The sequence below is a fragment of the Euwallacea similis genome, chromosome 9, assembly GCF_039881205.1.
Source record: "Euwallacea similis isolate ESF13 chromosome 9, ESF131.1, whole genome shotgun sequence".
In the NCBI taxonomy this organism is placed as follows: domain Eukaryota; kingdom Metazoa; phylum Arthropoda; class Insecta; order Coleoptera; family Curculionidae; genus Euwallacea; species Euwallacea similis.
In genome coordinates this window covers 3804165-3819422 of record NC_089617.1, presented here as the reverse complement: position 1 = coordinate 3819422, position 15258 = coordinate 3804165, and the positions used below count along the sequence as shown (strand labels likewise).

General features: G+C 36.3%; 2 protein-coding genes across 4 annotated transcripts in view; both read right to left on the bottom strand.

The window, feature by feature from the left end:
* The window catches only part of nvy (CBFA2/RUNX1 partner transcriptional co-repressor nervy), a 47490-nt gene that overhangs the window by 11754 nt on the left and 20478 nt on the right, over positions 1–15258 (bottom strand). The gene's annotated exons all lie outside the window — the stretch shown is intronic.
* On the bottom strand, positions 2227–3268 carry LOC136410954 (androgen-dependent TFPI-regulating protein-like). The gene is made up of 4 exons (XM_066393336.1): positions 3034–3268; positions 2789–2981; positions 2581–2743; positions 2227–2532 (listed from the first exon to the last, which is right to left on the bottom strand). Exons 1-4 carry the CDS (start codon positions 3214–3216, stop codon positions 2367–2369), a joined length of 705 nt encoding a protein of 234 aa, XP_066249433.1. The 5' UTR covers positions 3217–3268; the 3' UTR covers positions 2227–2366.

The window sequence follows — 15258 nt, the reverse complement described above, 5'->3', positions numbered from 1 at the left end:
CACATCCTCTATTTCAGAAGGGGCACCTTTGCGGACCCGAGTTTCCTTTATTTATTTACCCCCTGTATTGACAAATTCCCGAATCATAAAGGTTACAATGAGCGCAAAAATACTAGAATACATTTTTCCGCATTTCTATAATATGATATGAAATTTCACCTGACTCGAACACTGCAGTTCAGCTCCCTCTGCCACCTCTGTATGCACATCAGAGCCGAAAAGGGGGCTTAAAAGGCAACGTAGAAACGTTCCTAATTTGAAACTAAATTGATTTAAACTAAGAACAAAAGGATGTCATTTTCGCAATGTTGACAATCACCCAAACCCCTTCGGCGAAAACTACACCCTGTGCGTGGCTGATAACATTCTGCAGAAAGGAAGGAATAACCATGGATTAGGAGGATTCAATATTCGGTTATTTTTCTTTGCCACACAGTTTCCAGTTTCTTTCTCTCATACCTAAATCTAGTGAGGAGAAATACGTAAAGTCTCTTTTAGTACATAGGTGGTAGAATTTCTGGAAAAGTTCAGCGCGATTAATGAATGAAGTGATTATGTGACACTGCTCCCGTAAATAAAGAACGTTGAATAAAAGAGTGGCACCAAGTAAAATAGATTTTTTTTAAATTCTCAATTTGACTATTAGGAAAAAATCTTCTAATTTTAGTAATTTGAGAGTTATGTATATTTTAATTCCGGTTAACCCCTTAACGAGAGTTTTGGTCTCTTGGTGATGAACTAAAACTCCTTCCCAGTACTCCTAGAAAAATGACCAGAAAGAAGCCTCCTACCCTTATGTTATTGTTAAGTCAAAATCAGGTATGTGCATTTTATTTATTTTTTCAGGTGGACCAAAAATCCGCAACAATTCCAGGTTACGACGCCTCTTGTAAACATTTTCAAACTTGGATTAACCTTCAGTGAAAGTTTCTATACTTCTCGTTGCAATCTTTCCAGACAAATAATACAATTAACCCTCAACAATTGCCCGATTTTTTTATCCGATTACAACTTACAAATTCGCCGTAAAATTACCCCAAATTAGGATTCCTCCCTATTTTAAAGAGCATATACGCCTCGAACACCCTTCTATTATCCAGAATGATATATATATAGGACAAAACAATAAGTAAAAGCGTCCAATCACGCCCATGTGGCGATCTCCAGGATGTCCGGTCGATTGCAGGTCGCAGGACAATTGCCCTTGCATTGAGCCCTGCAGGCCCCACCATCTGCAACTGATTGAAATGCTAAATGGGGCCGTTTTCACCTCTGGCTTCGTGTCAAGCATTAATTTAATCTCCTCAAATTTCCACCTCCTCAAGCTGCCGACCTCTAGTTTCGTCTGGATTGTTAATTTTTGAATAATTAAATGATGCAGGCAGAGATTTTCCAGGAACAATAATCGAGCTTGCGATTGAAGGACGTAAAGAAGCAGTTTTGTGGAATTTAAACCAAAAACCTACAATAATCGCTTTCCTTCTCAACCTTCTCAAGTTGCTGACCCGCAGTTCTGCCTAGAATGTTCTATCCATCCAGGAAAAACTTTTCCAAGAACAACAATCAGGTTTGCACTTGAAGGCCCTAAAGGAGTAGTTTTAGGGATTTAGTGCAAGAACCTGCGTTAATCGCTTCCCACCTCATGAAGTTACCGACCTCCAGTTCTGGCTGGAATGTTATATCCATCCTATCAAAACTTCTCCAAGAACAACAATCAGGCTCGCAATTGAAGGTTATAAAGAAGCAGTTTTAGGGAATTTGGTGCAAAAATCTGTACTCGTCGTTTTCTACCTCCTCGAGTTGCCGACCTCCAGTTCTACCTGGAACGTTCTATCCATCCAAGTAAAACTTTTCCAAAAACAAAAAACTAGCTTGCAACTGAAGGTCATGAAGAAGTGGTTTAAGAGAATTTAGTGCGAAAATCTGCATTATTTGCTTGTGACCTCCTCAGGGTGGGGATTTCCAGTTTTGCCTGGAGCGTTCTATCTATCACAGTAATCCAGGCAAAACTTTTCCAGGAACAATAATTAGGCTTGCAATTGAATGCCATAAAGAAACAGTTTTAGGGAATTTAGTGCAAAAACCTGGAGTTGACACCTTTATTCAATTGGCTTCCAATGGAAATGGCCTTCATTTGCCATTGCCATCAGGAGCAGCTGCGTCCGGATCCATATTGTACACGCTGATTGTTTTAAACGGTTATTTTAGCTAAGAACTTTTGCCCAATTACTAATATAGTATTTTTATTGTTTCCAGGGAGTTTGATATTCGCTCTAATTGAACAGATGTGATTTGCCTAAAAGCCCTAACTTTCAGGCTTCATTGCTGAAACTTTTAAAAGCCCATTTCCACTCGCAAAGTAAATGCTAATTTGTCTTTATTTCTCGCATCGACAGGAAAGCAATACCGAGTTTGTGGTAAACCACCAAAAGAGCAAACTGGAATGTTACGAAAACCATCCTCTGAGGCCATGATAACACCAGGTAAATTGGGTACAGCCAGATTCCATGGAAGAAATATATGCAAAAGTACCTAAAAACCACTGACAGCCGTGTAATCCCGGGCTCACATGGTACTCACATCACTTGATAGATGAAGCAATAAGTTACCAGTATAGCGAAAGCTCTATTTTTAATGGAGGGCTTCAAGAGTGGTCCTCCGGACTGCAGCCACAACTCGATAAAAACGGGCAGCACTATGAATGTGTGCATTGCGTGGTTCAGCCAAGAGGGGTAGAATTCGTCTAAAACTCCTCTATACCATTTGAGTAGCAATGACAGGGACTTACCTATAACTTTGGGATATATAAGCTCCCTATCAATCATCCAAATCCCCCAAAACATTGAGGCCACCAATAACGAACTAGGCAACATTAAAGATACAAAAAGTGTTTTTCTAATATTCCCAATATAAGATTTAACACTGAAACCTTTAAGTGCCTCATTAGTGATTGCCACCGCTAGGAAAACCATCTGTAGGATCTTTTGAAGATGTGTTAAATTTTAATGCTTAATCTACCAACTTAGTACTTACCAAGTTCCAGACAGTGAAGAAACCGAATATAAACGAAGCCCTTTCCTTGAAAAATTGGGGAACTTCCTTTAAATCTTCCATTAACTTACTTAGGCGAGCTGCATATATAAGGGAGATAGTGTAGAATATTAAAATTGTGATGTAAAACACTATAAGCATTAGTGATGTAGGTGTGTATGTCATTTTGCGGTTTTTGTTGAGTATTTAATAGGCATAACAAAAATCCACTGCTTAAATGGGGAATACGAATTTAACGCTTTGTACTTTGTCTTGATACATAATTAATGTTGTTAATGTGCATTATTGAATAAATGATACTGTTGTGAACTTTATTTTACATGTATAATTGAATTAAATAAGTAGCTAATGCTTCATTTTTTACGAGGGACACCTACTGTCAGAGACGTGGCTTCTAAAGGAAAAAATCTCCTAAAAGAAAAAAATTCCTAAAAAAAACTTACTACACCAATGTCTTCAGATGTTCATTTTTTATTGAGATAAAAAACCACGACTGGATTTGAAATAAAACAGAGGCGTATGAAGCTCCTGCCCAATGTCATCGCAAAGAATACGATTATTGTAGTAGTGACGATATTTTCAAAAATATTTCTCAAAGGTGGCAAACGTGCTACGCCAATGTACAAGAACTCGATATTTGTGAAATCCTTATGTCCACAAATTAAAGCTAACAACTTGATTGGACAGGAGTACATGCGGAAATTTCTCCCTCGCAGGAAAACATGCTAGGCCAATGTAAATGAACAAGAGTCTAATTAGGCTTGATAAGAAACAGAGGCGTACTAGGCATCGACTCAAAGTTATAATAGAAAATTCCATCAATTAAAAATGGCCAAAAACAGCCCTATTGGGGTTTCCTCCAGGTTAGAATGAAAAACCTGTAAAAAGGCGTCTACCAGAAGAGGCATGCTCGTACGCGCAATGCTAGGTCAATTCCTTCAATTAGAGACGTAGTGAGAATGAGTTTATCTCCCAAAAATCGAATTAAAAAAACATGTCGAAATAGAAAATATTTTCTGAAATTTCTGAGCGTTAAAAATAACAATTTACATCACTGACTTTTGTCCTCCATGGCAGCCCTAGTCTTCCTAAATACGAATAAAAATTCCCGAGTCAATTTGAAAAAAGACAGAGGCGTACAAACCCTTATTCAAACTTAGCCGTAAGGGGTTGAAACGTGAATGTCGAAAGGGAAACAATTTTAAAAAATTATATTTTGACACTGTAAATCCACATGCGCACCAACTAACCTTATTCGAAAAAGTTCTCACAAGATGGCGCTTGAAGACTCTTCAACCACTTGCACTGAACTTCTCTTTAGTAGTCGTGTTTGATTTACATTACTCAAATTAATCAAATCTCCCTTTATGTCGCTTGACTATGCCGGTGTGTCAATAAAATCGAATAGTCAACATACGTGGTAGTAATTGCAATCTGTTTCCGTTATCTCTCTCTGTACATACACCCCTAGACAGGTATTTCAGGATGGTCTTCGAGGGTATTAAACCGTCCTCGTGATATCTCGTTCCTGACAAGGTCCACACTGCTGCAGCCTGATAAGGGCTGCAGGGATTTACCTTTAAAACCCATGAATTAAAAACTCTTTTGATACATATTAATATTCGAAGGTGCATATGAGTATAAGTGTGTGGGGGCAGTATTTGAGCCAGCTCACGGTTTTACGTGATTCGGGCAATTTCTTGTGGTTAAGACAATGAATTTCACTAGGATGGTTGATGCGGAGTCCTATCATACTGACTGCGAGATGTTGGTTCATTAATTGATTTCACATACAGTAAAAGCAGAGGCCTACGAAGCAATTATCGAGCAAGAACGACCGAGCACTGAAAAAAATTTAGCAGAAAATCGTCTTCTAAAATGTTTTTGATGCCAATGAGGTGCGGTTTCCTGAGCACTGTGAGCTCACACATGAGTTTGCTTTTCACCGAGGCCCATCACCGAAGCGGATCCGCCACTGACCGGGGGGGCGGCAAGGGAGGTAGGTTTTATTATCAATCTGGAGAGCTCACAAATGAGGCTCTTAAGAGAATTTAGTACCTCCTGATTATGTCTTACTACGCCAATAAATATTTACGCGCCTGCAGCCTCCAGTGTTGCCTCGGTGTCTCTAGACAACAAAACATCTTATCTCTGGGTTAATTCTCTCTCTAAATCAGAGAGTATCATTTTCCTCAAGTGAACCACAAAAGCAGCTTTTTAAAAAGCTAGTTGTGAGTCGGCAGCGAAACCCTGAAATCTACCTATCAAGTGCACAGGGGCGTGTGCCTCCCCTCGGGCCCCATTTCGCCCCCGTACCGCAGCGCTTGTTCCTGGCAGTAGAACGCTTTGCGCGATTTTCGCATTATGATGTTACGTGCCTGATTTTGACAGATTAATTATTATTTTAGTTTTGTTTTCGCGATGCCGTAATATTATTGGCGGCCGCGTTTTCCGACATTTTTATCCCTGCTCGTCATTCTTGTTCAACAGAAATAATGAATTTATTGTTTGCAATATTCAGTCCAGTGTGGGCAGATAACACGCCGCAAATTGTGTGTGCGTTTGTTTTAAATTAAAAGACAAACTTGCCAGTCTGCCATTGGCAGCTTTAATGTCCCTTTACATTCGGCTTTCCGCAGGATATCGGAATGGTATAGATGTTATCCGCAACTTTTTCACAGCACTCAAGAACATCCCAAGTAACGATTTAGGCTTTATAATAGGCCTAGAAGAGTAAAATATAAAACTAGTGACACTCTTTTCTTCTCTTTCCTAAATGCTCGGGCTAAGGCGATTATAAAACTGCAGTATAACTTGGATAGCGTTATTAAAACTGCTTTAAAACTATTTTTTTAGGTCTTTTTAATACTAAAATTTTTTATATAGCGTTAGGTCCAGTTTTTTTTAGTTTAAACACTACTCAATAATGGTCTTTACAAAGTAGGAAAAACTTTTCATTGTTTTGAAATCTTGAAAAAGTTTTTCAACAAAAGTCTCCACATAAAAAGATTCCACACTTTTCACGTGACAAAATTCCTCCAGCAACGATCCATTTCATAGAAAATTTTATCGGCTTTTCACAAAGAAAAATTCTTTACCTAGGATTTTTTCAAATTTTAGGAAAATTTCTCGTCTGTTCTGTACATATTTACTCCGACCTAATTGCCAGTTTGGCCGGCAAGCAAAGTACTTTCATTTCAGAAATGTCATCCTCTTCTTGGTTGTTAAAGGACATTTTCCTAGGACTTTTAATTTCTTCAAATAACTTCGTATTTTCGTGCAGGAATCAGTTTCGCTCCAACTATACAGTTTCCACGTTAAAAAGCTTCTTTCATTTGAAAACTGGAAAGGTAGATCAAAACGCATGTCTTCAGAAAATTTGAAGTAACATTAAAGCCGTTAGTGTAGATCGCTACAGAATCAGAATAAAATTGCGAAAAAAGGTACAAAACTCAAGAAATTTCTTACGATTTTTATTTCTTTGAGTGTTCTGCTACTACGCTCATGTTTATTTCAATATTGAATAGGTAAGAAGTGAGGTTTACGAAGGAAACTTCAGTTACAAACGGCATTAATGTGACTTGCGTAGGACCCCAATTAAAGTATATTTAAATTTGTGAAAAACACATAAAAATAAATTTACTTAATTCTTTGGGGAGACTTTTGCCTTTCCGGATTCTACTCATGTGCGTCCCTGTGAATTATAATATTAATTTGTCAAAATTAAGGTTTATAGGGGCAAGCTTTAGCTACAAATTACTTAACTTATTGGCGTAGATTGCTACAAGAGGCCTATGTTTATTAGAAAATTCAGTTATGGTACAAATAGAGGTGTGTAATGAGAGGAATATAAGTCATTAATATAGAAATTTGTCAGAGAGAAAACAGACATTAATTTATTTTTGAGGATTTTTCAAATCCAAAGCGGAGAGATTTTGTCGGTTTAACTGCTGATTTTCTAGCTTTTAGCTCCCATTACATTCTACATGATAATATTGCCCCAGCAATACCTCACGTTATAGAATATTGTGCCATGATCTTTCCCATCGAGAAATTATTCTTTCCTAAGATTTTTCCGTTATTTAAAGTTTTACAGAAACTTCAGAATTCGCTATTTAGTCATAAATTGAAATTTAATTGCCCGGTTTGCACGTACCAATAAAGTAATTTCTACATGAGCAAACTTGCCCATTAAGAATGATTTTATAGGAAATTTTATGCTGCTTTCAATAACGAAATGATAATTTTCAATTCTTCGAAATTTTCGAGAGCCTTTAAATTTCTCTATAGGATTGAGCTATATCCCCCCCCCCCCCATTACTACACCCAGCAACGCCCTTTTCACACGATTTAAATTTCCTCAAGGAAGTCAATGAAATCAATGAAAAATTAATTATCTTTTCATGATGAAAAGTATTTTTTTTCTAAGAATTTTCAGTTCTTTGAAATATTATTATAGAAAAACTATACATTTCCTCTGTAGATGTCAGGTCGAGTCTAATTAATCATTTTTCACAAAAAAATTGTTTTAACGTAACCAGATTCTTCTTGTTTGGATTTGTCTCATAAAAAAATCGTGCTATTTTCTATTGTGAAATTTGCAAGAGCCTTGACATTGACAGTCACAATCCCTTCAACTGACGTTGACAAAACACATTGAGATATTGAGAATCTTCTTCTCGAGGGATTTTCCAAGATTTTTCCGTGGCAGCTCCTGCAGTTTTGGTGGTATAAACCTTAAAGCCTGCTGCGTTCTTTTCAGTCCCGAATCTGCAAATAAATCCTTCATTCGTCGTTGGGGAAAAACTCTAGTGGCGACACCTTCCACCTTCGGCAGCGTAATAAGAAAACTTCGCTCAGACTTCAAATCCAAACCGAAAAACAGTTATTATTAATGAAGTTTTGCCGATAAATTACGTCTCATGCACAAAGCGCCGGGGCCCGACCCGATATAGAAATCAGCGCCAAGTGACGGTTATAAATTCACCTTTCAACGGTCGAAAAACAATCAAAACTATGCACAATACAGACAAAGCAATCTATCATAAAAAACAATCGCAGGAGAGCAAGGACGAGGCTCCATCTGGATATCAAGTTTTGTTTTAATTAGGGAAACAAAGGAACGTCGCCCGAAGAATAGCTGCGGAAGGCTACAGCCTTTTGTTTAGGGCCGTTTTTCCACTTTGAGATTATAAGCCGTGGAATAAGGGAATTTGACGTACGTTGCCAAAAATACGGTCCGAAATCCCTAATAATTATTAAGTGAATTGAAAATCTAACTACGCCATTGAGATTAGCTAGTTCGCGCGAACCATGAAACAACAGAGTCGTCCCGGATAAGGCTGTAAAGGTCATCAGTGATTAAAATAAAATATCTCTCATAGGCTAACTTTAGCAATAATTTACCATTTAATTAAAAAAGTATATTTTAATTAAATCTTGCAATAAACGTATGATACGCCATTGACTTTTGCATTTCTCCAAAGGTTCTTACTTTCCTTGACAATCATTGAAGTCTGGGAAATATTGCTTCAGAAATTTAGCTCATACTTCCTAAGAGAAACACTGAGATTTGCAGGATATTGCCTTACAAAACAGTGCCGTAGAAAATGAGAATTTAAGAGAATCATGGCAGATTAAAAATCGATCTCTTCTACCTCTGATACGAGAATAATTACCTACCAATTCTCAATTAGTTCATAGCGAGCTTTAATAAAGGCGTGATACGCCACTGATTCTTCTGCTTTTCAAAAGCTCATTGTTCCTTTAAGAAATAGTGTCATAGCGAATGGAAATTTAAAAGGGATCATGGTAGATGAAAAATCTATCCCATCTAACCCTTGTATGAGAATACAGAGTGTACTTACTGATCAATATTTGCTAATTTATAGCACCCTATTGGTTTCTCTTTTAAGTGCAAGATATACACTGATCGATCACACTGACTTTATATAACTATTAAGGGGCATTAAAATTAGATACGCCCCTGATTTTCAAGTACTCAAATTGCATGAAAATCAGGTCTAACGCTTAATTAACAAACGGAAAGGTTTTAGAAATTCAAAGGAAACTCAAACAACTTTTTTTGCGATTTCTGAGATTTGAGATTCAATTTACACTTCTGACTTTTTGTCTTTTTAACACAAAATGTTACAAAAATTTTCCATGTTTTAAAACTGAAAATTCCACAAAACACACAGAGATATGAACAAGAAATCCGCTTTAAAGGAAGGAATGAAACAAAACGTATAAAACGTGTCGAGTTATCCTAATAACCCTCACCAGCCCTTCCTCCCCTCAAAGGGTCTTATCAGCTGGAAACAGTGTCGACCCTGTCAGGGCAGAAACTTACGCCCTGTCGGGCATTCCTGGCATTCCTAAAGCTAAAAGACAGGATGAGCGCGTTTTAAGTGTAAAAAACAATGTGAATGCATTCACACTTGAAAACCTTTGTTTGCGATATTTTTAGCACTGGCTTAATAATATTGGAGAGTTCTGTGAGTGATAACATTGAGTAAAACTAATGAAATCCCTGAGAGGTACTCAGAGAAATAGGAAAAATAATATGTTGCCTGGTAGCACTCTAACCCCCTTTGTGATTGTTATACGAGGGCAGCACCACTAAAGAAATTTTCATTTATTTATATGCTTTCGTAGAAATTTCACATACATTTAGTTAATTTGATTTGCCTGTTCTCAAGACCAAGTTAAGGAAATGTTTCGGTTTTCGTCTCCTAAAAATGTTTTAAATCATCTAACCTATTCTCGTGCAAATACTGATGAGGTGCAAGGAACTGGGAAAAATGTGAGTAAAAAGTCCAAAAAAAGTGTTAAATGCAGGTCAAACAACTGAATTGCCATTGTACCAACATTTTCATATTTTAAGACTTCTGCGATGTGACTTCTGAGTATTAGCGACCACTGATGTTACTTTTCATCGCTCTGCTGTAATTGTTACTATAAAAAAACGAAAACTTAAGAATTATCAGGATCAGTCACTTGTGGTTAAAACTTCTGCGGTTTATTGGCAGTAACTTAGTTTTTTATTGAGTAAATCCAATGAAACTGAGATCTGAAATTTTACGCTTGAGGAAACGTGGGGAGCTGAATAGTTTATTAATATAGCGGTGATTGTGCTAAGATCAAAGTAACTGCGCCATTTAGAAAAATAAAGTGAACCGTAACGTCTGAGTTACCATGAATTCAGTAACAATGGCATTATAATAATTAAAAATTAAGTTCATAAAGTAATTTACCTTTTCCGTACTTTTCAAAGAAATTTTATTATACCCTAATATACGAAGGGACTGAAAGTACACAGTGCCATTCTGAGACGATGGGTCGAGGCCTTGATTTAAATATGATTTATTAATGTAAAAACCTAAAGATCTTCATGACCATAAACCTTGTTGAACATGAAACGGATTCCTATTGTATATCTACGGATATCGTCAAATATAGCCGACCGGGCAGGTTCGAAGAACTTGCCACCACCAGGTAGGTTCAGTGATGCTGATTTCACAAACATGGAAGATTCAAATAAGGCACGATTTCTGGTGGCAACCACAGTGTTTGCCAAAGTTCCTCCGTTCAGAGAAGTTTGTTAGATGTACAGGATGATTTAACGAAAACTTTGCGCCTCGATTTTCAGTATTTAAAATGAAAATTTGTAAAAACCCTCGGACCCATTGATTTTTAATTCGAAGGGGACAATTTTTTATTGTATTTTCAACGCTTCAACTTCAACCCCTCAACAAGGGTCGTTGATTTTGGATGGATCAGGTTAGGTTCATTTAAGGTTCTGGAGCCTTGAAAATACATATTTTGGAATTTTCACCTTAAGAAAGTTAATAAGCTAAAAACTCATATCTCTTTTATATTTTAGGAAAAAGGCACTTGCTCGCTTGAGTAATAGATATTTTCTTGGTTGAAAATTTTGTGGGAATTTGTGATTTCATATATAGTTTTCTTGAATTCGTGGAAACTTCTTTAACACATTTGATAATTCGCAATTTCAAGAGCAAGTATCTTCTTAGGAAACATTAAGTTTTTCGGGTGCGAAATCTTTTATTGTATGAAAGTTGAGGAAATTTTGACCCATTGGGATATTACAGAATTTCTGAATCTGAAAAACGTACAAATTTTGAAAGTGTAAGGAGGGATTTAATTATTTTTAAGGAATTTTTAATTTTTCATCAACTCCCATGAGAGCGCTAGGCAACACCTGTCACTAATTTTTAATAACTTTAGAACTGATTTGTTCTTATTTTATGAAAATCAAGAGATTTTTCTCTGGAGTCTCCGAAGAGTCTTTGGTTGGTTGGACCGGCGTCACATAAATGACAAAAATTTAAACTTTTATATCAATTTAGTCACCTCATTGCGCCCAGTTTTTAGCCATTTGTAACAAGAATATAAACAGTTACAGAGTCATGGCATAAAATTTTCTTAATCCACTGCAAAGACCCATAAGCAGCGGTAAAAGTCTGTTCGTAGCTAGGCGGTAACAGTACAAAATTTCAAATTTAGTAAACTTACTAAAATCAAACGAAAACGGATTTTAATCATCGGCATGAATCGATAATGACTTCAAAATTGAACGATTTAAAAAAATGTTTTACTCTGCGAAAATTCAAATTTACTATTCAATCTATCCTGCGACTCGGGTATGAATTGAAAATCGCGAAAAGACAATAAGTATAACTTTGCCTCTTTTGCGACTTCGTACTTCTCAGATTCATCTCAATTAGTGTTTGAAACACTATAAATTAGTCATGGTCCGATAAAGGGTACCATTGCAAATTAGTCACAGAAGAGGAAATGTAAATAAGTTAAGGACCAAACCCCAGGGTCGACTTTCTTCATCTACAGGATGGTACTTAAATTTGAATCTATGAATGTGTAGGTATAAGGTATCGGCGTCAGTAATTTAATTTCGAGATACTTTGTTTAGAATACGACACTGGAACTACCTATAATTTGCCAATGGTTCAAAGAGATTTTCACCACCCCTTGCCAATCTACCTGGTACTACCTCAAAACCCAGTTCGCTAAGGAAGAAAGTTCAGACAAGTGTTCTCTCTAGGTCGGACTAAATCACCCTTGCTTACTGGACTTTTCTTGACCACACTTTGTGTATCATTGATTTGGAAAGTAGTGTAAAGAGAAAAAACGTTCCTCGAATCAATAAACAAATTCAAAGTTTCAATTGTGAGGAAGTTCATCGCAATACCATGGTGAGTGTCTCTTTTCTCATATAATTTTCTACATTTTTTCTAAAAATTTATTTGTATATTAGTCTGAAGTTTTAAAAATTCGTTGGCCTTTTTTGCATCATTAGCAACAGACGAAGGTGAGACATAACCGAAGTTTCACGTTATTTGCTTTAGGAAGAATTCGAAGTTAATAAATAGCTACTGATTTTTTGTTGAATATTTATGGTTATTTTTACTATTTTTACCTCACACATTAAACTTACAGTGCAGTGCAGAGTTCAATATAAAACTTCATTACGTATGCGCCCCACGCAACATCTTGTGTCCGATTTCATGCTAATTTGCTAATTAGTCAACCTCTAAGTCGAATTTTAAATTACTTCTGAAATAAGCACTAAATCACCTATAAAAAAAATGTCCTTTCGTCAATATTTAATCAATGTCCATAGCAAACACATAATGTGTTACCTGCTTTATCCTAGTAGGATTATAATTTCACCTTTTTTATTGTATTAGGATCATAATGAATCAGTTTCTGACTGCGAAACAGCGCCGTAACGAGTTCACGGTAATTGAATCGAATATAAAAAAAGTTTATCGTGATAAAAAGGAGTTCGACCACGTAAAAAGTATGGCCCTGTAGGTTTCCACATTCATTTGATAAGTCAACGAAAGGAAAGCTTCATGAGTTACAAGCTTTTCAAATTTTACCTAAATAATTTTTTCGCTGTTTTATATGTAATATACATAGTTCTTTACATACTTAATTATTAATATTCATTTCTCACCGTTTTCCCTATTTCTCTCATTTTCGATAGTTTACAAAAAACAAATAGATTCCACTTCATTTTCAATTATTGCTTATTGAAAATAAGGATTAATCAATGGTTTAGTCGTTGGTTTAGTTTAATTTTTCATTTCATTTTTTTGTATTTATTTTACGAGCTTAATTACTTTTTGAGCCAGAATAATCAGTCGAGTAAAGTTGATCTTGATGAAAATCGATCCAACTACACATCTCAAAATGGCAAGAATTTTTTTTTCTTCATGGTTATTAAGCTGAAAACTACTTAAAAGAGCCACTTTATTTCTTAGAAAAATAAATTACAGATCATGGTTCGTCTAAAATTTGAGGATGTAATTTTTCGGTTAGACCTCCCGGTATGCTGATCTTTTTTAAGTAGTAAATGTCTTCATATTTTTATAAATTTATAATAATATTAATAAACGACTACAGTAAAAAAATGTGAACCTGCAGCAAAAAAAAAGAAAAAAATGCAGCTACCGTTTTACATGTTTGTAGAGCTTTCCATTGAGTTAGACTCGAAAATCGATGGGAACAGGAACACGCTCTTTTTCTGTCTTAACAGATTTATGAAAGTAAAGCCAAAAATATTTCGTCCGAAGATTAAACTAAAATCCTTGAAATTGTCCGATTTTTGTAGACCTGGCAACATCGCTTTCCTTTATAATTATTTACCGAACAAGTGCGGAAAGTACTACTTTACCGCACGCCGATTGCAGTTAACCTCATAACGGCGCCTGCGCATTTAACGCAATCAAATGCGGTAAGGGCACTTTCACTGGTGGTAGATGCAATATTTCTCCTACAAGTGCGTGAATGAAAAGCGCACAATAATTTTCATATATTTGAATCTTTCAGCAGGCTGCTAGCGTAGACTTCACCAAGCTAAGATGCACTGTTTGCAACAGGAACCTTTCGGTACCACCGATTTATCTCGGAGTAGATCCAAAACATGCGAGGCAAAATAGCATATGTGGAAGGTGTTTTGTGCCTCTGAATCAAAATTTTATACGTAACACAACATTCGAAGTCGTGGCAGAACACTTGCAATTTCCCTGCAGCTTCTCCGACAAGTGTGGAAAGAAGGCAGGTTGGAAGGATACTTTCCATGAAGACATGTGCCCATTCAGGCCTTCGAAGTGCCCCATTTGTCCCCAAACGATGCCACTTAATGCGACTATAGAACATTATCGTAAAAATCATAATCAAAAGCTATACGAAGGAGGAAGCCTGGTGGTCTCTGGGAGCCTGAAACGATTTCCTTATCCACACAACTGCTTATTAATCGTGAACGATTTGGTGTACTTAGTTACGGTCTCTAGAGGTTTAACTTTGAATGAACCCGCCCGTTCCACCGAGATAATCGTCAGTGTTAAAGTATTACGTTGTAGACCAGATATCAGCGTGAAAAGGCTCTCAATCACCTACACTTACAAAGATCAGGCTGTCACGTACCAAAACACAAGTGAGGCAAATTTTAACAAGAAAATAAACAATATCCATGTTAGGGACAGTCTAGGTTGTGATGCTGAGTCTGAAATCCAAATGGAGATAATTGTGAGATATGAGAATATGAAAGAGATAAATGCCAAAAACGAAATATTTAAAATATTTGGTCTCTTGAATTGCCCTATTTGTATGCAAATGATTGCCGATAAGGTTGTGACTTGCAGAAAAGGGCATTCAATTTGTCTAGGCTGTAAGCCCCAGGTACGAAGATGTCCTGTATGTACCTGTGTTCTTTTTCATGAGAAAAGAAACTTCCCACTAGAACAGATACGCAAGAGACTTCACGAATTGCTATAATTACTTTTCTGTACTATTCGTACTGCCTGTCTCTATGTGTATGTGTGTATATGTAATATCTTATACTGGATGTTACGAATATGACGCTCCAACATTGCCATCCTTTTATCCGTAGAAGACAAACAGTTTGGTCAAATCCAGACAAAGTTACGTATGTTAATGCTGAATAATTGGCGAAATAGAAAAAAAAATTGAAAAAAAATTAAAAATAGAAAATATTTCTAAAAAAAAAAATTAGTTATATAGTTTCGTAAACATTTTGTGTGTTTTTCTTAAATAAGCGCCCCAGCAACTTCATTCTTTTAACATGGACCGATTTTTTTTAATATAACTTTTTTATTGCATCTTTTCATCCGCAATAACTACCTGTATCGACACTCT